General features: G+C 42.1%; 1 protein-coding gene across 6 annotated transcripts in view; it reads left to right on the forward strand.

Annotated features, from left to right (window-relative positions):
* The window catches only part of LOC308195889 (transmembrane protein 263-like), a 203,411-nt gene that overhangs the window by 12,846 nt on the left and 163,005 nt on the right, over nucleotides 1-27,560 (forward strand). For 5 of the 6 annotated variants that reach the window (XM_080594078.1, XM_080594081.1, XM_080594080.1 and 2 more), the window contains one exon: nucleotides 3,528-3,618. In XM_080594078.1, the coding sequence (XP_080450204.1) occupies nucleotides 3,528-3,618 (91 nt within the window). Of the gene's footprint in view, nucleotides 1-1,890; nucleotides 1,934-3,527; nucleotides 3,619-27,560 lie in introns of all 6 variants that reach the window. The other variant, XM_080594082.1, reaches the window with a different exon arrangement.

Consider the following 27,560-nt stretch of genomic DNA (forward strand, 5'->3'; position numbering starts at 1 on the left):
CACTGATGCCCCATTCTTGAAATAAAAACAAAAAGAGACCAACAATTTTACCTATAACTTAGTCACAAATCTTCTTATAAGACAATTTCCTGGAATTTTTGTTTGCCGTAGATTACCATGCTGCCAGAACTGTGGATATCTTGTATTAGTGATTATATTGCCAAGCTTTCAGCAGACCTAGTGAACTGAATTCAGCAGATATAACTGAAAAAAAAAAAGCAATGGACATGCTAATCTAATATACAAAGCCATTGTAAAGAGATTCTATCATCTTTTTAATAACATCTGTCAACATTTGAGCCTTAAGTATTACTTCTAGATACGGATACTACTAGAACCTAGCATCTTATCTAATGTTGACTGTTTTACATATTAATTACTTAGGGAAATTCGGTACTAACACTGAACTTATTCTGTGGTCTCAGTGATTAAACTGATATACTAATGTCTGATAAACACAGGTGTTTGAGACTGCTTCTCCTAGAAGCTGCCTATATAGAGAGATTAGTGGCAAGATATTAATGTGATTAAAATAACAATGAGATATGAATTTTTGCTTATTCTTTAAAAAATATTTCCAACTTCATTTAGGAAGTAAGATTTCAAGGTTTCCTGCAGGCAGTGTTTTATTTTTTTAAATATTAAATCTTGAAATAAATGCAAATCATTTCTTTGTTGGAACAATTTTCAAAAAAAATACAAAACTACATAATACAGTTCAAAATATTGTGTTGTGATGAATTCTTTTTGGTAGTGAAAACATTATTTGCAAAAATTCTGTCCTTCTCTGTTAGATATTAAGAATGTTCTATAAAAGTAGTAATCTTGGATAGCATATTTTTCTTCTGTGGGATTCCAGTAGCAAGTGTTAAAGTTTTGAATTATTTTGAAATATGTCAGTCATGGACTTTCTGGTGGTCTGTAGTGCTCTGATTTTTTTACAGATGGATTGCCTAATACCAGTTTAGTATTAGGGCTAGTTTAGGGCTAAAGTTGACCCTCAGCTAAGATAAAAATTTATTTCAGGGTAAGTGTTGTCAATGATGACGATTGTACTGGAGAGACATATGGCTAGTGAACACTGACCAGTTCATGCATTTCAAAAAAAAAAAAAAAAAGATAATGCCATGGCTCACTTCTGATAGCATTTTGCGTCCTGGCATTTATGTAAATGACAGCAGATATAATAAACCAAGGGAGCTTCACTATCATAGAGTGTTGTCAGGATAAACTGCTAAGCGGGTTTGTCTAATGGTAGCAAAGTAAGATTACTGACTCTTCAGAAGAAGGTAATTCATCCACAGTGAATGTCTGCTGCTTTTTTTTTTAAGTCACTGGAAGTCATATAATTAGTATGGACTTTGCCTTGCATGGAGGGCTCTTTAAATTTGTAGTGTGTTTTTGTTTTTTTAACGAAATTATTGTTAAATAGTTTTGATCTTTAGGAGACTATTTCTAGTTTAGCAGTTCTTACAGTTCTGATCCAGAATGTTTTCAATGCAAATATTCGTGCCTTGTGTTCTACCTGTCTACATCTTTCATGTGAAAATGTATGTTTTGGTGTACTAACATAGCCTTGTATTCTCTCACTCTCAGTACCGTTATTAGGTAGCAAAGAAATGTATTGAGATATATTTATTGCCTGTGGTTGATGTAGAAACTTGCTCAAGTACATAAGTACATATTCTATATTCAATTTGTTGTTTCTGTCCAGATTTTTTTTTACACTTTCTTAAAATGTAGATCACGTTCATCAGGTGAAGTGATGAGATGGCTAGACCTTGAAATTTGAAACTGATTCCTGGGTTTGATTTCTTGATTAGACTATCTCAGTTAAGTTACTACTTTCTCATTTGGCTCTGTGGTAAATATCTTTCTTTTCCATGATAGCTGCTATGAGGAATGAAAGTGTTTGAACCCGTACCTCATATTGGTATGTAGTGGGCTCTGATCAAAGCTGGGATTGGTATCAGTTGTTTTTAAATGTGGAGAAATACTGATTCAGTGTTTACGCCTTAGGTAAAGCTTCCACTGTCATGAATGGCAAAAGTCAAGGTTGCAGCAATGGCACTGACACAATAGACTTGTATGCTTGTAGACTTGGACCTGTTTTGTTTCCCTTCAACTCAGTGCGGTGATGCTTGTTTTCATGCCCCTTTTTCTGAGCAAAAGAAAAGGGAAATGGATGAAGGTGTAATGTAGTTGTTTAAAGGAAGAAATTTAAAAAGTTAATCTCTATTACATGCAAAGTTAGGAAACAAAGTATTCAATACTTACCGTTGAGTGAAACCTTATAGTCACAGGGTTTGAAAAATATAGAAATAGTGCAGACTGAATACTATACCTTTTTTTTCCCCCAGAGTTTGAATAGCAAAATCTTGCAAGCTGTTGATGTACCAGTGTTTAAGCTGGCTTCTGTAACCTTCCAGCTGCATATGTTAGTATGCATTTTCAGATGGTCTGGACTACAAACCTATTCATGTATTCAGTGCCCAAAAGCATTGTTTGAATGCTATGTTTCAGATTTCACTCTTGACTGTACTAGCATTTGAAAAGAAAACAACTGATTCTTTTATTTTTTTTTAAAAAAAAAGCTTGATAGCTATCCCTACTGTTTCCTCTGCCATCACTTAAAAAAAAAAAAAAGAATGGAGGGGGGGCACACCTTTTTTGTTTTTCTTTGAAACTGCAAAAGCAACTATACCTCCAAGCTCCACAAGTCCTTAAAATTTTGTGTGTGAAAAGTGAGCTCAGCAGCCTTAAGCAGCCTTAAATACAAGTGAATGCTCTCTAAGTCAACAAATCTGATAGCTCACATCTGTACACAAGCAATGTTGCAGGCTTTTTGCAAGATCCTGAAGGCTGGTGAGTGAAATTGCAAAACTTTGGAGGGCAATCTGGTAGTTTTCCAGTTGAGGTTTGTTCAGTGTGTTAGATATGCAAGTACAAATTCAACTGATAGGGGAAAACTACATGATCAATAGACCCAGTTGGGTTAGGAGACTGTAGACAAGTTTGCTTTGTCTTCCTCTGAAAAATGAGTTGTAGTACCATTTATATAACCCATGTGCTACCTCCTCCTGCATTCAACAGGGCACCAATGTTTCAGAATCTAGTCTTGGTAAGACACAGATGAATCCTCTTAAATCAAAGATCATATTTCTTCCTTGAAACTTCCAAAGGATGCAAATCTGCTGCTACCCTTTGTAAATGGGGATTTGAAATGGTGATTCCATTATGTATATTAAACATAATTTAGAAAGTGTTTCACCATTCAGTTCCTGGTTTAGTCCACTCAGACCCTCATACTTCTGCTTGCTAGCTTTGCTAGCTTTGAGGAGCCTTTTTTTCATTTTCCTTCTATAAGTAATTAGACTGCAAACAAATCTACCAGCAGCTTTCTTCATCAGCTGAAGTGAGTTCCGTGTGTGCTTAACGTCTGGCATGTTATCTAATCCTGTAATTATTTTTGTGGTTCCTTTCTGAACTTTCTCCGGTTTACCTCCCCTTGTTGTTCTGTTCTACAGGGACCCAGCTTAGAAACACAGATGGTGGAAGATGAAACTGAGACAACAAGTGAAGAACTGCCCCCGCATCTGCGGGAAGAGCCTCCTGAAGGTACAGTGATGGCAGTTGGTATAAACTCATTGCATTAAATTGAGGAAAGTGTTCAGGCCAAGGAATTAGTCTTTCTTGCTTGATTTGACTTTGAGCGTACCTTTGCTTTTTTTTTTCTTGAGAGAGATAAGGCTTTCCTGAGAGTAGAGCCAGCCTCCCAACCAGAGGTCTAGCCAGCCTCCAACCCTACTTTTGCATTCAAAGAAGGTCACGCCTGCTGTACTGCAGACATTGTTCTGCATTCTCTTTTAACAATATGGTTTCTGATTAAAATTGTCCTACCTGATCATCCTGCCTGTAAGTTTAGGAATAAAAGGCCTCCTGTATTGTGTTGTTTGTGATGTTTTGAGTGATCATTAGGGAAGACTTCCTAGTAGTCACCTATTTTTTCTCCTTACCTCACAGTGCAGCTTCTTGCTATTAATATTGTCCCCAGCAGAGCCTTGTCAAAGGCATTCTAGTGATTTTGTTTCTTTCTGCCATCTCTCTTGGAAGGCAGTGTAGCCATCTCAGGGGGAGGCAGTGAGAGGCTGTCAGTCAGTAGGAGGCTCAGAAATGCCAATTTTAATTAAAAAAATCTTGTTTGCAGTGACATGTTCTGGATTTATAGAGAGAATGGATTTTTCTCAGTGTGTAAGAGTTGCATATGTATATATGCAACAAAATAGGTGTCACTTTCTTTTGAATGGAAGCTGCTAACATTGTAGCAATTGGTGTTTAGAGCTTTGTTTCCAGTTCAGTGACTTTTAAAACACAATCACTCATAATCATTCTGGACAGCTTAAACAACCCAGAGTGTGCTGAGGTTCTTATTAGCAACTCGCAGTTAAAATATGACATGTCAATGGGAAACATAAATGTGTTTTATATTTTCCCTTTAAGAGAAGAATCTGTTCTTGATATAGTATTTATACTGACAGCTATTTTTAAAGAGCATGTGAACCAAATAGATAGTTTTAGGTATTTTCTGCTCCATCCCTTCTTGTTGAGTGTTCTGTTACAGTTTTACCATTAAGTTCTAATTTCTTGCTCTGCCATTTCATATATCCTTTGGCAATTGCGAAATAGAGAGGTAAGTGAAAGGCAGGTCTCTCTTTGGAACTTTATAAAGCCAGAAGGAAATGCATGCAGAAGGCATTATGATTAATATATATATATATGTGTGTGTGTGATATACTTGTAACATGTTACTATACATATATACCTGAGTATACAGAGAATATTATCTTTCTTTCTAGGCAATGTCAGGTAAGCACGTAGTGAAAATGCATTTTTGAAGTAAGAATTCTGGTCAGTAGTCTGAGTTGGTTATTAAATGAGCCTAGAGACCAAATTCTGAAATGTAAAACACAGGAGATCGTCTTGTCTCATCAGTTTATCAGGAGTAGACTTAGATTTTTGAACTATGCCTTTGAATTGTGTAATCTGAAGGGTTTTTTGAATGTGACTACGTGTTTTTGCAATTGAAAATGCTTGCTTCTGCCTGCAATCTCACTGGTTTGAATAATGATGAAAAATTTCAGCATTAATATTCCAATTGTGTGACTTGTTGGGCAGTCTGGGAAAAGTATGTGTCCCAGATATGCCTGCTTTACTAGTGTGAGGGGAAAAAGAACTGTAACAGTTCAGCTAGTTTGGCAGCGAGCGATATGTTCCTTTAAAGTCTCAGCTCAGCATCTACTGCTTTGATTGACAGTGATACCAAGACTAGCAAAATAGGAGGGATACTGAGAGCACGACTTGAACGAGAGACTTCTTGGGAGAGGAGGTGGGAGAATTGGTCCCGAAAGATAACCATCAGGTTTACACTGAAATTACAGCTAGCTATAGTGGAGCTGAGTAGCAGGAATGTTGCTTAGAAGCTGCTGTCTACCAGCATCACCAAACAGAATTACTCTGAAGTTCATACGGTTGCTGGAATGATTACAAATACGCTGTGACAGAAACGGATCTCTGAAGTTCTTTTAATAAGAAATGCCATTAAGTGCTATCATCTTGTTCTTCTACTGCTTTCTGGTTTCTTCTGATAGCATTTTCCTAGTTAAATCAAATGTCTTGCAATAAACAAGCCATGTTGTCATGCCTGCTGCGCTCTTGTTTCTTGGGATCTATGAATTGGAGACTATGCCGGCTTGCCTTCTGGTAATGAGTGCATAAGGGATGGAAAGCTCCCCAGAGCCTGTGTCCTTCTAGCACAATTCATTATTTCACCATATTGCATCATGGTAACTCTGGTTTCCAGCTTGCACAGTGTATTTACTCTTCTCCTGAAAGGAGGGGAATTGGAAGCACTGTGCTGTGTAAATATTGCAATAAAATAAAAGGTTGTTCTTCGGGGATTGTCATGTTTCGGAGTGGTGTTGCAATATGGCTTTCTACAACTGAAGGGGCAATTTAACAAGTTCCTCGTGTCCGTAAGTCTCATGGGTAAGCCTATGTAAGGGCACAGTGTAGCACACTTTGCTTTCTGGTGCTGTATGCCAGGCAGCCTGTCAGTATTTGAGACAAAGTAATATTCTGTGGCTTAAAAAGTAAATCAAGCAGGGAATCCCCCAAAAGGTGACAGAAAGTTAGTAGTTCTGCGTAACCGAAATCCACTTAGTTTATCTGCTGTCAGAATGAGCTGTTTTAATGAAATCAGAATACACGAGTCAAAACCACAGCTGATACAAGATCACGCTAAGCGATATTGGATGCCAAAAAGGGCTCCCTATCCCGTAAGAAAGGCGTCGCCGTGCCCTGCCCTGTGGTGAAGTGTGGCCGGGCCGGGCCTGGCGGCGCCGCGGCCCCGCGCCCCGTGAGGGGCCGAGCGCGGGCTCCCGGCCGCTCCCTGCGGCGGGCACCGGAGGGCGCTGCGCGCTCGGCGCTGCCGCGGCCGCCAGCGGCTCGGCCGGCCCCGGCTCTTGGAAAGGGCCCTTTCGGGGGCCTGTGGCTGTGTAAAACCGCACCTCGGGTGTCTCTTGCGTGCAAAGACAAGAGTGAACAAGAGAAAGTGTTTAAAACTATTAGCTTCTTCCCGTTAAGCTGCTTGGTGACTTGTGGAAATCTACAAAGGCAGCTTTCCACTCTTAAACCTCAGGAAGGCTGTTTATCCCCTAATGATATCTTTTATCTCTTATATTTTATGATCCATCTATTCAGTTCACATTTTTATCGTTTCCCCCTTTAATCTTGTTAACATTTTTTGTTTGTTTTTGTTAAAATGTGGGTGCAAGGCTGCAGTTGCAATTAGCTTTTGGAGCGCTGCTGAGGCCCGCGTGCTGAACGCTTCACAGAGAAGGTGACGTGCACAGCAGAGCTGCAGGGCGACCGTCACCAAACAGTGCAGGGCAGCAGTCTCTGGAGAGGAGCCAGTCTGCTTTAAGTTGCATGAAGCACCTTTGCCTTTGTGCACTGATCTGTCTCACTGATGTTTGAACACTGAGCTACTTTTAAGTAGAGTCAATGACGTCTCAAGTGTTTGCTGTTGAATGCCAGCCTGATTGTTGTGATTGTTATGCTGTATCTGTTTCTTTATCTGCTGTTTCAGAGTTCTGTTGCTGACCATTTAATACAGTGCACTGTTAACTGTGTCAGTTCTTGGTTGTAGACATACTGAGTCCAGGGAAGGACCACTGGATGGAGCCAGGCTCTTTTCAGTGTTGCGCAGTGCCAGGACAAGGGGCAGTGGGCACAAACAGGAGTGCAGGAGGTTCTGTCTGAATGCTGGGGAGCACTTCTGTGCCACATGGATGATGGAGCCCTGGCACAGGCTGCCATGTGGAGTCTCGCTCCTTGAGATCTTCAGAATCCACTGGGATGTGGTCCTGGGCAACCTGCTCCAGGTGGCCCTGTTTGCAGAGGGAGCTGGACCAGGAGGCCTCTGCAGCTTCCTGCCAGCCTCAGCTGTTCTGCAGTTCTGTGATTTTTGTGGTCTTCCACCTTGTATCTGCTATTTCTATGTATTTATGCTGTCTTTCTGAAGTACTTGTGTACATCGTCTGTTACACCAGTTCTTAAGAGAAGAGTAGCTTTACTCTGTCAAACTACAACTGTTATGCCTTTCAGGAATGCACCTTTAGCACCTTTTAGCACCTTAACCTTCTGTGGTATGGCTATTCCTTTTGGCCCTGTGGGAATAGAAATGTTGTTTTTGCAGTGTTACATTGTATAGAAGGAAGGAATGTGGTATTGAGATATGCATACAGTGATAAGAAAGCTCAGCAGGTGACCTCCTAAAATGCAGACAACCAGACTCCTTAGAGCAATCAGGTGAAAATCACTATGTTAAGTCAAGCCAGATAAGGGGAGAAAACATTACCATCTCAAAAACAGGCCAGAAACTGAAGGCCAGGCATTGTCTGTGAAGCATCAGATAGATTGTGAACCTGGATTACCCACTCCAGTGGGGAAACAGGGGAGGGTCCTGTCATCAAAAAGTATATAAACTGTGTTTTTGGAACTAGTAGGCGCGCTCTCCTGCTTGTGGGGCGCCCGCCATTGCAATCGCGAATAAATTACTACTTCACTGAGATCCTCGCCTGAGCCTAAGTTATTGGCTACGGAGTGTTTCTCACAATTTGGGGGCTCGTCCGGGATCCAGTCACCTACCGGGGAGCCCCACCGCCGCAGCAGCAGGAAGGCATGCCCCGCTGATTTCAGCGGTCCTGTGCATCGACGGTGGCGGCTCTGCGGAGAGCTGACAGAGGGCCCGAGACTGATGAAAGAGGCAGGATCCGTGAAGTAGTGGGGAAGGGAAGAAGGTAGGCACTCCGGGTTTAAGAACTGATCCGGTAACTCTGTGCACAGACCAAGGTAAGAAATATTAAGTATTGCTTTGGGGGTCGGGTGAGACTCTGTGTGATGTGTGATGTGTGATTGAGACGTACTTTTGTACGGAGCGAGTGTGGAGTCCTGATCCGCGGTTCCGTAGCTCCGCGAGGGGCGCGGCCGGAGACGGACGAAGCGTGAGATAAGGGAGAGAAAGGAAGAGTCTCGGGAAATTTGGTGTGCGGTAATCCTTGCACGGGGTAGTGCTCGGAGTACACCAGGGAATTTTGGTGTGCGGTAAGCCTTGCACAGGGTAGTGCTTGGCAGTACACCAGGGAAATTTGGTGTGCGGTAAGCCTTGCACGGGGTAGTGCTTGGCAGTACACCAGGGAAATTTGGTGTGCGGTAATCCTTGCACGGGGTAGTGCTCGGAGTACACCAGGGAAATTTGGTGTGCGGTAATCCTTGCACGGGGTAGTGCTCGGAGTACACCAGGGAAATTTGGTGTGCGGTAATCCTTGCACGGGGTAGTGCTTGGAGTACACCAGGGAAATTTGGTGTGCGGTAAGCCTTGCACGGGGTAGTGCTTGGCAGTACACCAGGGAATTTTGGTGTGCGGTAATCCTTGCACGGGGTAGTGCTTGGAGTACACCAGGGAAATTTGGTGTGCGGTAATCCTTGCCACGGGGTAGTGCTTGGAGTACACCAGGGAAATTTGGTGTGCGGTAAGCCTTGCACGGGGTAGTGCTTGGCAGTACACCAGGGAAATTTGGTGTGCGGTAATCCTTGCACGGGGTAGTGCTTGGAGTACACCAGGGAAATTTGGTGTGCGGTAATCCTTGCACGGGGTAGTGCTTGGAGTACACCAGGGAAATTTGGTGTGCGGTAAGCCTTGCACGGGGTAGTGCTTGGCAGTACACCAGGGAAATTTGGTGTGCGGTAATCCTTGCACGGGGTAGTGCTTGGAGTACACCAGGGAAATTTGGTGTGCGGTAATCCTTGCACGGGGTAGTGCTCGGAGTACACCAGGGAAATTTGGTGTGCGGTAAGCCTTGCACGGGGTAGTGCTTGGCAGTACACCAGGGAAATTTGGTGTGCGGTAATCCTTGCACGGGGTAGTGCTTGGAGTACACCAGGGAAATTTGGTGTGCGGTAATCCTTGCACGGGGTAGTGCTTGGAGTACACCAGGGAAATTTGGTGTGCGGTAATCCTTGCACGGGGTAGTGCTTGGAGTACACCAGGGAAATTTGGTGTGCGGTAAGCCTTGCACGGGGAAGTGCTTGGCAGTACACCCCCATTTTCCAGGATAGGAAAAATGGGAAATATGAGTTCCAAGGGACAGGGAGATATCCCCGGGGGAGTGCCTCCCGACTGTCCTTTAGGAAGGATGTTGAGAAATTGGAAGAATAACCCCAAAACTAAGGAAAAAGATAGGAAGAAAATGGTTAAATATTATGTATCAGTCTGGACGAAAGAACCAATTAAAGGAGCTGCAGTATTTTGGCCAAAATACGGGTCTGACAAAGATTGGGTATGTCAGGCCTTAAATTTTTATGTTAATAACAAATTTCCATTTTGAAGAAGAATCTGAGTATGCAGCTTGTTGGATACAAGGAATAAATTTGGTTTTGAGCAAAATCAGAATAAAGAGGGAAAGAAAAAGGAAGAGACAAGTGATAAATGGGACCTTCTGGATAACTTACCTCCTCCTTATAACCCCCAAGTTGCTGCAGCAGCAGCGGCTGCTGTAGCAGTTCCTCCAAAAGAAGAAACAGGAACTATAGATAACATTAGCTCTGGGAACAGGAGGTACCCCAAACTGGTAAAAGAATTAGAACAAGGTAGAAGAGGTACTGAAAATTTTGCCTTCCCTGATACTAACAGCACTAACACTAACTGTGTATCCTCTTAAGTGAACTTCCCCCCCTCCTTACCAGCAGAGAGGTTAGGAGTTTCCTAGGACCTAACTTATACTCTTGGGGAGGGGGAATTATGTATATAAATATGTTGTTTACAGGGAAAGAAATGGGAATGATCAGGAGGAGAGCTGCAATACAAAAATGGGAAAGAACTCATCCTCCAGGACCAGGGGTAATACCGGCAGGGCAGAAATAACCACTTGCCGATCCTGGCTGGAAGAATAATAGTGTGCAACACAGAAATCATATGAGAGACTTGGGGTCAGAATGAGAAAGTACTTCGGATGAATCCTGAGGACCCGGTATCCCAAGGGCTCTTGAAAGTTCATTTTGTGATTGAAGCCTGGCAAGATGCACGGAAAATGCTCCAGAAGGTGGGGGGGATGTAGTGAACAGTCACTGGGGGGCCCTCCTGTGGGAGGCCCTGAACGTGTGTGTCAAGAGGGGAGATGAGAAGGAAAAGCAGAGAGTGAAACTAATGGTATTGACAGTGTAGCAGGTAGTCAGGCAGAGGGTTGGAGAAAGAGGAAGAAAATCTTCAGGGGGAGTCAGGGCCAGGATGGAAAAGAGGGGAAGAGAGATGAAGGAATGGCAGGCAAGGAAAGCTACCCGTGTTGTGGCCTGAATCTTAGCAGGGACAGGCTTTGATGGGATGTTTTAAATGTGGGCAGGCTGGCCACTTCAGGTAGGAATATCCGGAGTGGAAGAAGGAGGAGAGAAGGAAAATGGGATGAGGGAGAAAGGTATGGAATTAAGTTGGCTAATGACTGAGACTTTGGAGAAAGTACAGGCTGGAGAAAGATAGGAAGAAGTGTTAAAAAGAGTTATTGAAGGTGTTAAAGGTGTGGTATGTAATGTTTGACAGAGCTGTTTTTTTGAATGAGTTGGGAAAGTTGAATGAGCAGGGAAAGAGGATGTAGGCATTATCTAAGTAACAGTCTAGAAGTTTTGGTATATTTGCTGGGGTGTTTGGTCAGTTTCCCAAGTATTGAGAAGGGGGGGGCGGGGGGGGGCAGCCTGCTCCACCAGGGGCCTCTCCACAGGCCGCAGGGGGCTTCGGCTCCGGCGCCTGGAGCGCCTCCACCCCCTCCGTCTGTGCTGACTTTGGTGTCTGCGGGGAGGTTTCTCACTCCTCGCTCTCCCAGCTGCTGTTGAGCAGCAGGTTTTTGTTTGTTTGTTTGTTTGTTTTCGTGGATGTGCTCTCACAGAGGCACGGACTGTGTTGCTCATGGCTTGGCTCTGGGCAGCAGTGGGCCCCTCTGGGGCCGGATGAAATTGTCCCTTATCTGCTACGGGGTGGTTTCTGGATTCTCCTCGTGGGGGCTGCCACTGCAGCCCCCTCCCGAACCTTGCCATCAAACACAATACACAGGGGCAGCTAGGTCATTACTGGCCTGTAAAGTATCAGGGATTAAATTAACTAATGAAACCCTAACAAGTGATGGGGGTAGAAGGGGCTGGGGTAACAGTGCCACCTTTGGGGGGGTACCAAGCTGAGACTAGGGGATAAAATGATCTCTGGGCAATTATTGTATGTACCCAAAGCAGGGACTAACTTGTTGGGAAGGGATTTGATGATGAAATTGGGCATTCAAATAGTAAATTGTTAGACTGGAATAGCAGTGGTATTAATGGAGTGCTCTCAGGCCCTGAGAGCAAAGATATATTCACCTCTGACTGGACAGACTCTGAAGTGGGGGCGGAAGCAACAATACATATGGACAGTTTTACCTCAGGGGTTTACAGGGCCTCTGATTAATTTGGGCAAAGTTCTAGAACAGATTTTGGAGCAATTCCAACCTCCCAAGGAGGAATTTCTGTTACAAAATGTGTATGATCGTTTATTGTCAGGACAGGAGAAAACAGTTGTGAAAGAAGCTACTAACAAGCTATTCAACTTTCTGGGAAAGCAGGGCTTGGGAGTATTGAAAAATAAATTACAATACGTAGAAAGAGAAGTCAGGTATTTAAGGCATCTAATGTCTGAGGGAAAACTGAGAATAAATCCAGAGAGGATTCAGGGAATTGTTGAAAACTAAGAAAGAACTAAAAAGTTTTTAAGAGAGATTTCTTTAAGGAATCAGGAGCCGCGAAGCCTGAGGGAAAATGGATACTCCCTGATGGGAGAGAAATGCTGAATAAAGCACCAATGAGGCAAATATGATGTTTTACATCAAGAGAGTCATTGGGAGATGCAAGCAATGTGTGATGTTGTGCTAAGAAAGTATGTCTGTGTAGGAATATACACTTTAGTGAAGCAAATATGCAGAGGATGTACCATATGTCAAAAAGCAAATAAAAAGGTCATTTGTAACTAACCTAGAGGGGGACGGGAGCCAGGGATTCGACCTTTACAAAGTATACAGGTAGACTTTACTGAGTTACGTAAAGGAGGGAGATTTAAGTACTTGTTTGTCCTAATTGGCCACGTGACTGGATGGGTGTAAGCTTTCCCCTCTTATCTGCCACTGCAAACACGGTGGCTAAGGTATCACCGGAGCAAATAGTCCCTAGATATGGGATAGCTGAAAACATTGATTCAGATCAAGGAAATAATTTCACTTCACAAGTACTGCAAGGGTTAATGCAGGCCTTAGAGATTGAGTGGGCTTTTCACACCCCCTGGCACCCCTCCTCTTCTGGGAAGGCAAAGCGAATGAACCAGACATTAAAGAAGCAATTAACTAAATTAGTGTTAAAAACCCAACTTCCTTGGGTAAAATGTTTACTTTTAGCACTCCTCCAGGTTCAAACAGCACCAAGAAACAATATAGGAATTTCACCGTATGAGATGCTGTTCGGATTACCCTGTCTGGGCAGAAGGGATGAGATACCACAATTCGAAACAAGAGAGTTTTCTTAAGAACTGTGTTCTGGGGTTGTCCTCTTCTTTGTCATCTCTCAGGACCCGTGGGAAATTGGGTCCTGATTCAGACCTGGAAAGGATCAACTCCGGCCCGAATGGGAAGGACACTTCCAAGTACTACTAACCACTGAAACAGCCATAGGAACTGCGGAAAAAGGTTGGACTCACTATACTCGAGTGAAGGCATCCGTCGACCCTAGTACCTGGGAAGCTGTTCCTACAGAAGACTTGTTGGAAGCTGAAATCGAAGAGAAAAATCTCATAGTGGACTCTGAGCGGGATAAGAGCTTGCGATTGTAAACTAACCTTTTATTTTCACAGGTAACTAATGAGTGTGACTTGTGATTGAGAGAAAGGACTGGCCTATAGTGAATTGAAGTGTTCCCAAGGGGGGTTTGTTATGGTAGTAGTGTATATCTTATTCTTTGTATTGATAATTATTTGGAAACCTAAGGTTTAAAAATAATGACAGGGAAAAATCAATTATTAATTTTGTTTTTAGTGATTATAGGCCTCAGAGAAAGCCTTGGTCAATTGGCAACTTGGAAAAGGCATGACCAGATAATAGTAAGATGGGATACCCCATAAAAATATGGGTGAATGTGACAGAGGGTTATGTACCACAATCTGCCATGTTTGATGCTTGTGAGGTGTTAGCTTGTGGAGATTTAAATGCCCAACGACAATTGAGCAGAGGGAACAAATAACTGGTAGAGACCCAACAGCCAGATTGAGAATAGCTGTATGGAAACGATCCTCTATTGCCATCAGAGAAAGGGAGAAACTCAAGGAGAAAACAGGAGAGAAAACAGGAGGCCTTCTTTGAAATGCGGCAGTTCAAACATTTGAGATTGAAACAGGGTATGGGGATGTGAATGCCTGGATAGAATGGGTCAAATATACTGTCCAGAGTCTCAACCATAGCAATTGCTATGCTTGTGCCTCGGGATGACTGATTGCCCAGATAGTGCCCTGCCCACTGGGGTGGACCGAGGACTCCCGAGGGATGCGATGTATGATTGCATTGTACCAAGAAAAGACTGCCTGGGGAAATGAGGCCTGTAAGTCTCTCTCTTTACTATTCCCTTCCTCGCATGATAGCAATATCAGGGTTCCCCCTGTATTCTCCACAGCTATAGGTAACCATACAGCTTGCCTCTCACGGCAGGGTGTGAGTGCTACCTGGCATCTGGGAGAATTTGCCTTGTGCACGAGGACCTTGAATGCTACTGAGGACTTGATGGGAAACTGCTCCAGACTTGAGATCCCCAGGGCAGATCTCTGGTGGTACTATGGAGGGAAGATCTTACGGTCCACCCTACCATCTACCTGGGGAGGCACTTGTGCACTTGTTCAATTAGCTATACCCTTCACCCTGGCATTTGAAAGCGAAACATCACAAATACCCAGAAGAAGTAAAAGAGGCTTAGGAATATCATTTGATGATAGAGTATACATAGATTCTATAGGGGTGCCTAGAGGAGTTCCTGATGAACATAAAGCCAGGAATCAAATTGCTGCAGGGTTTGAGTCACTGTTCTGGTGGGTAACAATTAATAAAAATGTGGATTGGATTAATTATATCTATTATAATCAGCAGAGATTCATAAACTATACAAGAGATGCGATAAGAGGAATCACTGAACAACTAGATGCCACCAGCAAAATGGCTTGGGAAAACAGAATAGCATTAGATATGATTCTTGCGGAGAAAGGTGGTGTGTGCGTGATGCTGGGCAACCGTTGTTGTACTTTTATCCCTAACAATACTGCCCCGGATGGCACAGTAACTAGAGCATTGCAAGGGCTTACTACCCTTGCCAATGAATTGGCAGAAAACTCAGGAGCAGACACTTCCATCACAGGATGGTTGGAATCTTGGTTTGGTAAATGGAAAGGAATGGTAGTGTCCATATTTACATCCTTGATTGTAGTTGCAGGAGTTTTGACAGCCATTGGTTGTCGCATTATCCCCTGTGTAAGGGGACTTGTCCAGCGGTTTACTGAAACTGCACTTTTGAAACAAATGACCATGGATCCACCACCCTACTCAGATAAGATGATGATATTAGAGGAAATGGAAAGCAAAGAACGTGAAGAAGAGGAAGACATCTACCAAATTACATCTTAGAGAAAAATTTTGCAAAAATCAACAAATTATAAAAAGAGAAAAGGGGGGAATTGTGGGAATAGAAATGTTGTTTTTGCAGTGTTACATTGTATAGAAGGAAGGAATGTGGTATTGAGATATGCATACAGTGATAAGAAAGCTCAGCAGGTGACCTCCTAAAATGCAGACAACCAGACTCCTTAGAGCAATCAGGTGAAAATCACTATGTTAAGTCAAGCCAGATAAGGGGAGAAAACATTACCATCTCAAAAACAGGCCAGAAACTGAAGGCCAGGCATTGTCTGTGAAGCATCAGATAGATTGTGAACCTGGATTACCCACTCCAGTGGGGAAACAGGGGAGGGTCCTGTCATCAAAAAGTATATAAACTGTGTTTTTGGAACTAGTAGGCGCGCTCTCCTGCTTGTGGGGCGCCCGCCATTGCAATCGCGAATAAATTACTACTTCACTGAGATCCTCGCCTGAGCCTAAGTTATTGGCTACGGAGTGTTTCTCACAGCCCTATATTGCTAACTAGCATCCAGTATACCAAAGCTTAGTTCAAAGTGGCACCGTCAAGTTGAAAAGATGTGTCACTGCTTAACAGCAGTATCCCCTCTTGGGAGATTAAAGACCAATTGTTCTTCCATGGTCTTTACGTATTAAGCATTAGAATTTTATCAGCCAACGTACTATGATCAGTCTGTCAATGAGCATGAGTCTTGTGGCTGAGCCAGACGTGCTATCTCTTCTGTGGTCATCGGACCTAGTAGAGATGGTTTTTCTTTGTTGCAGACAGATTGGGCCTTATGGAGTAAAACTTTATTAAAAGCAATGGGTCTTAGCAGCTCTGAAGTAGTATATAACATATCTTGGGGAATTTACTTTCCAAATAATTCTGGTGTTCCCAGTTCAAATTTTTACATTTGCTGTGGGTAGAGAGCACACATGGATAGTTACTGTAAATCAGATGATTTGCACCAATTTAGTACATAGTATCTTGTGTGAACCCTATAATCTGTCTCTGTGGAGGCATATAGCTTTTTTCTGCTGTTTTATGTCTTCTGCAGGATAGAAGTATATTGCGTGCTTCTGTGAGAAGCTTTAGGACTTCTTATCCACAGTTTGGATCCAAGGTATCTGTCTGGGAGCTTTGTGGATCACTCATTCAGGATTGCCTTTGGATGCAAGTATTTTACCCAGATGTTTTATCTGTGCAGATCTAACTCAAATAGAGTAGTGTTTCAATTCCAGTACCACTATGTGTTTGAAGTTTCTGAAACTAATTAGGTTTCTCTTCATGCTGGGGTGATGTTGGGTCACTCTCTTATGAGAACACATCAATTTTTTGAAGCTGTGAGTGAGCAGAAGAATCTTGCCTGTTTAGGCATCTCACATGAGATGTGAGACATTCAGTTTACATCCACGCTATAGGTGTCTAACCTATAAACGGTGTATTGCTATAAGAAGATCACTTTTTTCATGACTGGGTGGTGCTTTCCCACTAGTTTTTATTATTCTTGACAGAGAACAGTCTCCATCAGTGATGAAATGTTATTGTTGGGCCAACTTCAGTAAGTGCCACACCATGATTTAAATGCTGCAAACATGAGCTTTATCATGTTCTGTATCTTCATATTGCAAGTAGTGTTTCCTGTATTTGTCTCCAAACTGACTTTGTGCTAAATAAACACAAAATATCACCTTAGAAAATGGCACTGTTGTAGCAATTCAGTTTCCAGTAAGTGTTAAGGCCTGTACTGAAAAATGTTGCTTTTTTCTGGTATGAAGGAACTTCATTAAAGCTGCCTGTGGCACTTGTACACATGTACGTAGTGGATTACACTGCATGTGCATATACAGTCTACCAGACTAATATCTTCTTCAAGAAATTCTCTGTAGCTGTGCTATTTGCTAAGCCCTTCTCTGCTTTCCCAGGTCAAATCACTGTCTTCAGTGTGCTATCTACTGAAGTCCAACAGTGAAATCCTTTTACAGAGGAGCTCTTTAAACGATCTGCTTTTTTTGTCTGATGGCCAGTTGGCAACATTCTCAGCCTGGATTCGCCTCTGCAGTTCTGTGGTCTTACAACTAAAGCAAAAGGCTGGGAACTGGGACAACTATAATCTATTCCTGGTCTTACTTTTGACTTATTCTGTGGCACTAGTCTTGTAGTTGAGTCTTCCTTGAACTGTGGTATTTTGTTATGTATGGAACAGAAATGGCTGTTCTTATTTATAAATGAGGACGGTTAAAAACACAAATTGTAACTTTTTAGGCTTTTAGGTACTTGAAAAATAATACAGAAATTGTGATTGCAGTGTATAAATAATATAAAACTTTGCTTGATATGTATCTTGTCAGGCTTTTTTGCATCCACAAAAAGGTGATTGGCCTTGTCAGATAACTTCATATAGAAAGACAGGTTTCTTAAAAAGCAGAGAAAGACATTAGCAGCGAGGCTGTCTGTTCTTTGTAGCTGGGACTTTATGTACCTGGCATGTCTTCTCATCTGTAAAAACATTTCCTGAGCTACTTCTGTAAATGGCCTGAGGCTGAAGAGCAACATTTCAATATCATCTGTCTCTTCTTAAGGCACAGATTCTGTGCAGCCATACTCTTCTGTTGGCCAGAACAGTTCTTGCCTTTGCAAAAAGAAATGACCGGGAGTGTCAGCTCAGTCTTCTACTCAAAGTCTACCTTAATATTTGTAGTAGAGTTGTAAAGCACATTGACACGTACCCAAATACTAATACTATGTTACTGTTTAATTTATTGCTATCATTATTTTAGTGAAAGCTGAGATTCTTTGTTTAAATTCTTCAGTGGCTTCCTCATGCTTTATTTAATTTTGTTCTCTGGGGGAAATCAGCAGTCTGAAATGGGAAAAAATACTCAACCAGTGTGTACCACTTTTTTCCTATCTTTCACGCCCCAGTCCTGCTGTATTACTGCTGCCGTATACCTGCTACTGACAGTGTGCATCTTCCCTTCAGCAGCTATATTACTTGGTCTCCTAGAAACAGCATGAAAGCTATTTAAATTGTTTTTATTCCACTTCTCCCTCTGCCCTTTTCTTTCCTCTCCACTATCTTTGTATGATATAATGAGATGTTACTTTGACAGCTCAGCATCCCTTTTCTCTAGCCTACTCCATGCCCTGCAAATCATTCTGTCACTAAGTGTTGTATGTGTGCACAGCATATGCTGTTAATGGCAGCATAAATAGCCTCCAAGTGCCTGGCGGATTCCAGAAGAAAGATTCTTGTAACTTAAGTGTGGGAAACCTCTTATCAGTGGATCTTGCTAATACAATAATGTTGCAAAGTGAGTCAATAACCATCTGGTTTTCCCTGAGGGTGTTTGTGCATAGGATAGGCATAACAATAGTTTTACCATTTGCCTTGGCATCATCCAAATGTAGACATTTCAGGGTGAAGGGCCAGTGAGAAGCCTCTGTCAGAAGATGCATTTTTATCAATTACTAGTGAATGTGTTTTATTCTAGTAATAGGGTTTTGAACTGCAGGAGTGTCAGAATTCTGTTACGTGAGTGAAAGCAGTATACCTTACAACCCAGCTGAAGTGGCAGACATTTGTCACCATTTCTGTTATAATTAGAGACATATAAAGTTATGGATGCAGGAGAATGTTTTTTACAATGTGTTTTTCATTTTGAAGACCAAGATGAGATACACAGAAACGAGCCAATTGTTTTTAAATAAATCTTTTGGACTTGTAGCTCGCAGTCTCTCAGTTCTAAAGCTGAAAAAGTGATTCTTATTTGTTCCTAATGGACTAAAAAAAGATGCAAGTGAGTCTCCCCTTACTTATAGCTACAGTCTGAAGTACTAAATAAGAATGAGCAATGCAGTAAATCCAGGTCAGAAGCTAAATTGAATCAGTATATCAGTGTGTTAGCAACGATGGTATCTTGAACTGCTAAACTATCAGAGGGTTATAAGCAGGCAATTAAATCATAAGGTTGGTATATGAGGCTGTTAATTCTGCCTCAAAACAGAGTGAAATGCTCACTTAACATTTCATAAGCATCTGCAGTCTCAACCTGCCTGCCTGTCTTGATTTCAGCTGTTTGTGAACAAGTTAAACCACTACTTTAACTGCTGGTATGATTGCACAGTTGCACCAGTCTGGCCTCTCCTGGAGTGATGGTTTTGTGATCCAAAACTAATCTTAGTCTGAAGAGGAGAGTGTCTTTCAAGTTTATGAACTCAAACTGCAAAACCAAGGGCTTTTTGGTCAATCTTCTTGCCCTCTGGGATAATAGTCTTAAAACAAACAAACAACAACAAAAAAAACCCCACTTCCTCAGCTACTTAAAAATTAGGTTGAATTAGGTTTCTGTGCAGAACAGTGTTGCATTAGTAAGTGTGTGTGTGTGTGTGAATTCTCTGTCTTGATTTTCAGGCTACAGCAAAGACAAATGCACAATGCACTTGCCTTGTTAGTGTGGAGGATTCTCAAGCCATCGTAATTACTACTTGGGGAGGACCTGTCCCCTTTCTATCCAGTTGACACGTTGCCTAGTCAAAAAGAGTTTAGCTAATGCTTAATTTCATATTTGCTTCTATCTTCTTTGTTATGCCCTCTCTGTTCCACTAATACAGTTTTTTCAGTTTTACCACAAAATATGTAATATTCAGTAGGATATACCTGCTGCAAAAAGTTTTAGGTGACTTTTATTTTTGGGTTATGTTATGAAAAAATATTGCTTTTTTCAGATCCTATCCAGAAGGAAATAACATACATTTTCTTCTCATAAAATATTAAATCAAATTTGCAGGTAATGGCAAAAATTTGGTCATGATATTTCTGTGACTTGTGAGAGGGTCTTAGGATCTGAGGTTTTTAGAAGAATGTCTTGGAAATTTCTTGCTGTAGAGACGAGGTTAATAGTTTGGAACTATAACAAATTTTATTTTCTAGCACTAGAGACCTCATCTTTGGAACAAATGAGAGGCTTTCAAGAGGTAGGCAGGAGATGAGTTCATAATGTAGATGTGTGTGCCGTTTACCAAAATACCTATTCATCCAAGGTAGAACTGTGAGAAACTGGTAATGTCATTGACTTCTACTGTTTCTACCTTTCTGGAACTTAAATTTTTTTGTAAAGGTAATAACCCTATGCAGAATTTTGAAGTCCTGGATTGTTGTTTGTGTCCTATATAAACTGCTACTGTCTCTTTTTCCTTCCCCCATACTTTTCCAGAGATTTGAGGAGGACGTGGGAGGTGTTCAGTATTTTATTTTTTTTATTATTTTTTTCTGTAAAAAGTTCTTATTCCTTAAATACAAAATCGGAATAATTTTAGTTAATTGTTTGAAGTGGTCCTCTTTAATTAAGCCAAACATTTGTGTGTATTCAGTACTGGAAAGTGAAGTATGAAGTACCATGTACTTCTCTCACACCCCTCCAAAAGCTAATGAACAAAACCCAAAGATTTAATAAAATGTTATTACGATATGGTAAACGTAGGCCTCTGGGAAATGCAAACTGAAGCTGCAAGTTTGGTTGAGTGTGGGCTGTATTTTATAGCTTGAGAATGTTAATGGTACTGTTATTGCAGTGTTTTATTCCTAGCATCTTGGGGGCTGTTTCTTTTTTTTCTTGCTTAAAATATTTGATTTATTTAATCAGGGAAGTGGGTAAGTGCTTCCATTCTATGGATCTTGTATCTTTATCCTGAGAGTGGGAAAAACACATTTACCCAGTCTGGATATTGGCTAAAAATCTTGCTTACGTTATGTAAAGAAATCTTGTTTCCTGTGAAATCTGTAGACGTTTAAAGTTTGTGATTAACTGAACCCAGCTGTAATTAAAACACAGTTTGGTCATTGGTTGAAGCTTAACGTGTTCCCACACAGCTACTGCAAGAGCTGTTCCTACGTTTGGCCCTGGTGGCATGCTCCCAGTGGTGCCCACCTACGCAGCCACATGTTCTCAGTTCCTAGCCCAAAAGCAGCAGTGCGCCCAAAGCCAGGGATTGCTTCTTCCTGGAGGAAGCATGGACATAGAGTGAGTTACCTTCTCTGTCATCACCACCAATTGTAGGTGGAAGGATGTGTTGTCCACGTGAGTAGAGCCTGTAGTGTGCAGGTGAGCTTATAAGGAACCTAAGGACAGGGTTTGGGGCCGCTATGTGCTCTCCTGGCATTCCCAGATTTTAGGGAGGAAGAGAGAGGTGCAATGGCAGGTATCACTAAGGATGTCTTTTGTGATAGCCTAGAGGAGTCATCTTTTGATGTCCATGTGCTACACTGAAGTTAGTAGAAGCAGCAATTAAGACAGTGGGGAAAACAGCAGGATCTTGCCTTTCAAACTTCGCTCCTCTTGGCTCTGATCCAGGTATCATGAATATGACATGAGACACTTTGTTGATATTTGATTAACTGGGAGGCTTGTTCTTGTTTTGTGTGACACATTGCAAGTTAACCACCCAGCATGCTGACATGTGCTATTGAAAACAAACACTTAAATCTACGCTGGGAAGCAGGCTGCCAAACACACCGAGGAGGAGGCTGAAGAGCCTGCCCTCGGGGAACTGTCTGCAAAGGGCATTGAGGAGTTTTCTGTGGCTCTGGCGCCTATAGCTCTGGAGTTCGGCGCTGCATTCACCCCTGTTCATTTTCAGAAACGTTTTCTTCAACTGTCCCATGCAGGTAAAACACTCCGGACGCAACTTGGGAATAGTGACTGGCAAATGAGCTGTAGCGCTCAGGCGGAACTTTCTGCGGGAATCAGCTGGCGTGCGCTGCGCATCCTCCAACAGCTGCTGGCACCTCTCCGCGGAGCCCCTGGGTGGGAGCTCTCTCCAGCAGTGGGATTTTTCCATTCCCCCCGTTTCTTTGCGGCTGTGGTGTTGCTGCAGGCAGCCCAGTAGAGGGCTGCCAAGGGCTGGGACAGGCGCTGATCAGACAACCGAGGTCTTGCTTAAGCCGATGCTGACAGATGTGATTAGAGTAATAGAGTGGCTTTTTTTACATCACGCTTGCTTTTTCTGTGAGTTTAAGTTCCGTGACATCAAGAATGTGTCAGGGCTTTCCTATTTTATGAGTAATGAATTTCAGGAACAAAACTTGGAGACTTAGCAAAGCTTCTTTTTCCTCTAATTCCCTTCTCGTTCTCCTTTATATTCCAAGTTTTTTTGATGCCCCCTCTCTCAATGGGGATCTTGGTGTGGAAACCATCCTAAATTTCCCAGTCAGCAATAGAATATCTTTAAAGGAGGTGTTATCCAGACAGGGGATTAGGTTTATGGGTGCTAAATATTGAAAGGAGTAAAAATTGTAGCACAATGCACAATAGCTGTTGAGATCTTTGCAGCCCTTAGCTGTATTTTCAGACCAGCTTCACAGCATAGCAGGAAACCTCCTGCTGATTCAGTGGGCACTTTCAATTCCACTTAAAGCGAAATGTGCCCTCTGACCTGTTTTCAGACAGCTGTGCAAAGCCTGTGAAAACAGTCGAGTTGTCTTGTCTGGAATTGCAGATCTACATCGCCTGGTGCAGCCAGGAGGTGGGTGGCCCCAGGGGACCCCCGTGTGTTGCTTGTGAGAATCTGTTAGGATTTTGGGGAGGGGGGAAGCAGGCCTTACGTAAGATGCCTTGTCCTTCTTGAAAGCAGTTAGCTGCTCTTTCTTTTCCTTTGAGGCAGGTGCAAGGGGAAAAAAAAAAATTTAAAAGTACCTGGTAGTTTGCAGGTTGAGATTTTAATCTTTTTGTTCAGAGTGTTTTTTTTTTTCCGTGGAAAGAAGCTGTATCCTTGCAGATCATGGAGTGTGGCTGGGGTAAAGGGAAAAGAGCAGCAGTGAGTGAACAGCTGGGAGGAAGAGGGATGGAGGGTGGGCACATTTTCATGCTGCTGTAATGAATTATAGCCAGAAAGAAATTAGTAAAGACCCATAAAATACAGAACAAGTAAGAGTTGTTTCCAAATCTTCATGACTTATCAGCAGCTCTTTTAGATGACCCGTTGAATTTACAGTAACTTCTGGCTAAAGTGTTTTTAGAGTAAAGTACAGGCAGTTTTTTCACCTGACTTTTTTTCTTCCTGCAGCACAAAAAAAAACAACCACACAGGACATCAGATGGAGATAAGGGTTCTGTGAGGACAGTTTGGGAGGGAGAAAAATTGATAGCCTCTCAGAATGATCTAATAGGAGTCCATTAGTAGTCATTGGTTTGATTTGAGATCATGAGAAAGCTTTTAGTTCAGAGAAGCCAACCATCCCCTGCCCTCAGTTTGTCTTGAACAAGCTATTGCTCTCAGATGGTGACCTGTGCTAAATTATATCTTTGCCACACTGGAAACCAGGTCTGTGAGTAATGAGTTGACAGGAAAACAATCTTCATCCCTACGTGGAGTACCTGGGATATATTGGGGCAGTTATACCTGATGAATGGGGAAGGGTAGTCTTCAAATTGCACAAGAACTTTTAACTGCAGATTTAGTTTGTTTTCAAAAATGATGGTCAGATTTTTCCTTTCAGACTTCTAGCCCCTCAGATATAGAAATCAATTTCCCATGGGACAACTAGGGTGTTGACACTCTTTAAAGGGGAGGGGGAGAAGGAAATGTTGCTCCATGTACTTTTCCATTTCTGTCAGCAAGTTTGCTATTTGAACTTAAATCCGTCTTTATTGTAACGTTGCAAGATACCCCACTTTGTCACAGAAAACAATGTGGTATTAAAAGGTAAAGCAGTGAATACGTACAAAGCTGAGTGATTTTAGGGAAAGGAGGGAGGAAGTGCAGGAGGGAGAAGTAGGTAAACTGACTCTGGCCAAGACTTTGACAAGAATGTAATAATCTCAAATGAGGTTTGTTCCCAGTAGACACTGAAGACATCCTGACCTTATTTAAGTCTGATTTATTCATCATGGGAACAGATTTTTGTATCTCTTATATTCTGTGACTGATGGGCAGGAGTAATTTCTCTCTCAATACAGATGAGTGCCCTGTGGTAGACTCCATTTGCCACATTGACAGGAGCAGAGTACCATCAGCCACTGAGTTAGCTGAAGAAATATTTTCCTTTTCAGTCTTGCAGTCTTAACGTGTGTGTGATGTGTGTGTAACGGGGGGGGGGGGGGGGGGGGGGAAGGTTACTGAATTGTATGAAACCTGAGTCATGAATTCCCTCTGCTGTCTGACATCTTCTCAAATCACAAGGAAAAGGGGGAACTGTGGCTTTGCCTCTTCTTCCTTTCTTTGAATTCTTTCAAGCGGGAAGAAGATCCCTTCTTCCTCTCAGTCCCACTCTCATATGCTGTTTTTGTACATGACACAATTTTATGGGTCTTTTACTTGCAGATGTGCACCTTTTATCTGCAATATCTTCAACTGTTATCATACAGAATCGTCTAGGTTGGAAGAGACCTCCAAGATCACCTAGGCCAACCTCTGCCCTAACACTAACAAGTCCTCCACTAAACCATATCACTAAGCCCAACATCCAAACGTCTTTTAAAGACCTCCAGGGATGGTGACTCAACCACTTCCCTGGGCAGCCCATTCCAATGCCTAACAACCCTTTCTGTAAAGAAGTTACTCCTAACATCCAACCTAAACCTCCCCTGGCACAACTTTCACCCATTCCCCCTCGTCCTGTCACCAGGCACATGGGGGAATAGACCAACGCCCACCTCGCTACAGCCTCCTTTAAGGTACCTATAGAGAGCGATAAGGTCGCCCCTGAGCCTCCTCTTCTCCAGGCTGAACAAGCCCAGCTCCCTCAGCCGCTCCTCGTAAGACTTGTTCTCCAGACCCCTCACCAGCTTCATTGCCCTTCTCTGGACTCTCTCGAGCATGTCCATGTCCTTCTTGTAGCAAGGTACTTGCAGTACTCAAGGTGCGGCCTCACCAGAGCTGAGTACAGCAGGACGATCACTTCCCTAGACCTGCTGGCCACACTGCTTCTTATGCAAGCCAGGATGCTGTTGGCCTTCTTGGCCACCTGAGCACACTGCTGGCTCATATACAGCTCATATTCATACTCATATGCTGCATTTTTTTGTACAACTGTCTTATTAAATGGATATCCTTGAAAGTAGTAATGGCCAGTCCTTTAGAAAGGTCAGTTATAAGCACCTTTTGTTTCATGTATACTGCAGACAGTTTTCATAGCTACCTCCTTTTCCACATGGATGGCATTGGGGCAAGAATAGGAGATACAGGAAGGGGACAAAGAGATAATTGAGCTGGTGCTGAAGAAGGTAGAATTAACATTGTTAATGTTAACAGCTTGATATATTTCATAATGTGCAAACAATGAAATCAGATGTCAGTGAACATCAGATTAAAAACATCTAGATTCTGTCGATGGGTAAGAAGAAGAAGGAATTTGTTGTGAAAAAACTGTAGTGAGAGGGTTTATGAACCATATTTATTTATTTTTCAAGCACAAGTGAAACACTGGCTCTGATCAGTGACCAGTCACCATATTAGCAGACTGTTTCAGGATTTTTCGTGATGTGTTTTCCTGTCTGATGGAGTATATAAGCAAGTTTCGTGTCAGGTCAGAAGGTGATATTCTTACCTCTGTGCTTCTGTTTTGCAGTTCTTTGCTACTGACAACAATAAAGTCAGGAAATAACCGAATCACGTGCCAGATACGCTAGTGATGGCAGGGCATCCAAATATGAAGGAGAGAGTGGTGAGAAAGACAATGAAGATCCTTGCCTCAGTAGAACACTGTACATGTAGTGCTAATGTGGCTGAACTGCGGTTGTAGCACACGTACTCTTTGAAAACTGTCTTAAAAACCATTACTGCCAATGCAACCTTGCAGTTCAAGCACTTTCTACTGCTAGGTAAAGCCCATGTATAGGTGGATCAATGCTACTGGATGCTTTAGGGTTCTTTAAAGGAACCTTCTGAAATACAGTAATAATCAATTCCCAGTGAATGGAAACAATCTCTAAAGCATGGTTTATTCTTCTGGGTTAATATCCTTGCGGGCTTTTTAGAGAGCTAGTAGCTCAGTGGAGGTAGATTCTGCTTCTCTGTGTTATCTTTCCTTAGCTTTATTTAGCAAAAGCTCGAAGTCCGCTGTTTCTTTCTACATCTTGGACTAGTGGAGATTTTAATTGGTATTAGCTGTAGGTGCATTGTAGACCAAACGAAACGTGAAACTGTATAGTCTGTAATAACTGTTTGCTTTTTTGAGATTCAGGAGCACAGTTGGGATGTCATTCAAACTGAGGAGGATGTCATGGGGCAGAAAGTTTTGGGTGTTGAGGGTTTTTTAAGAGGCTCCTGTAGCTGCGCAAGGAATCATCATCCAGAGGTACACTTGGAGTTTTGTTGCTAACTCCTTTTGAATTTGGTATTTGTTAGTATCTCAGTTTCTTCATGAGTCTTTAAAATAAGCATGGTAAGGTCTTATAAACCTGTTGCTCAAAACCTGCAGAATCTGCCAAAATTTGCTGGTCTTTCTGGCAGGTTGGCAAAATAAGAGGTGTGGTGTTTTAAGAAGCTGAAATGAGAAAGTCATGTGTGTGGTTTTTTTTTTTCTTTCTTCTTTACTAAGAAAGCAAATGGTGTCTTCATAGCATAGCTCTTTTGGGGTGCAATTTCACATTTGTAAAGTGCTTTACAGGACTTTGGGTGAAAGAATACAGCAAACCACAGTACTGATACTGTATTTCTTTGGCAGTGCAATCTCACCTTTCTCTCCAGACTGTGGCCTACTTGGTTGCAGAGGGAGACTGTAGTGATCCCGATATAAGTCAGTATAGGCAAACCAATCAAATCCTCAGACAGCTGGAAGCAAAACCTTTCTCTTTTTTTTTTTTTCTGTAATGACAGAGATTTTAAATGTATCTGGTAATCTGTTTGAAAAATATTCATCTTATTGCTTTATTTATCTTACCAAATAAATACCAAACTGTTTTTTATGTTAATTTCATGGGAATCCCTATATCTCAAATATTTCTTCTGAGATTGGCTCCTGCCTATCTATTTATGATATGCTCATATTAAAAATAGAAAACTCCAGAATGCTGTGAACTGAATATGGGAGTGACATCGGATATACTGGACCTTCATATAAAAAAATAACGGGCATCCTGGGTCCTGTAAACTGTGGTCTTTTTGTATATGTATTTTGTATAAGAGCTTCCCTTTATTTATATAAATATACCATTACTGAATATGAAAATTCCACAACTGAATTTTGTACTTGCCTATTCCACGATAAACAGTGTCTTGGTATTTGACAGCTGTATGATAAAAGCTGTGGTATTTGCAGGAGAAGAATGAGGATGTTTGGCAGG

Source organism: Anser brachyrhynchus, assembly GCF_964034855.1.
Source record: "Anser brachyrhynchus genome assembly, chromosome: 5".
Taxonomy (NCBI): domain Eukaryota; kingdom Metazoa; phylum Chordata; class Aves; order Anseriformes; family Anatidae; genus Anser; species Anser brachyrhynchus.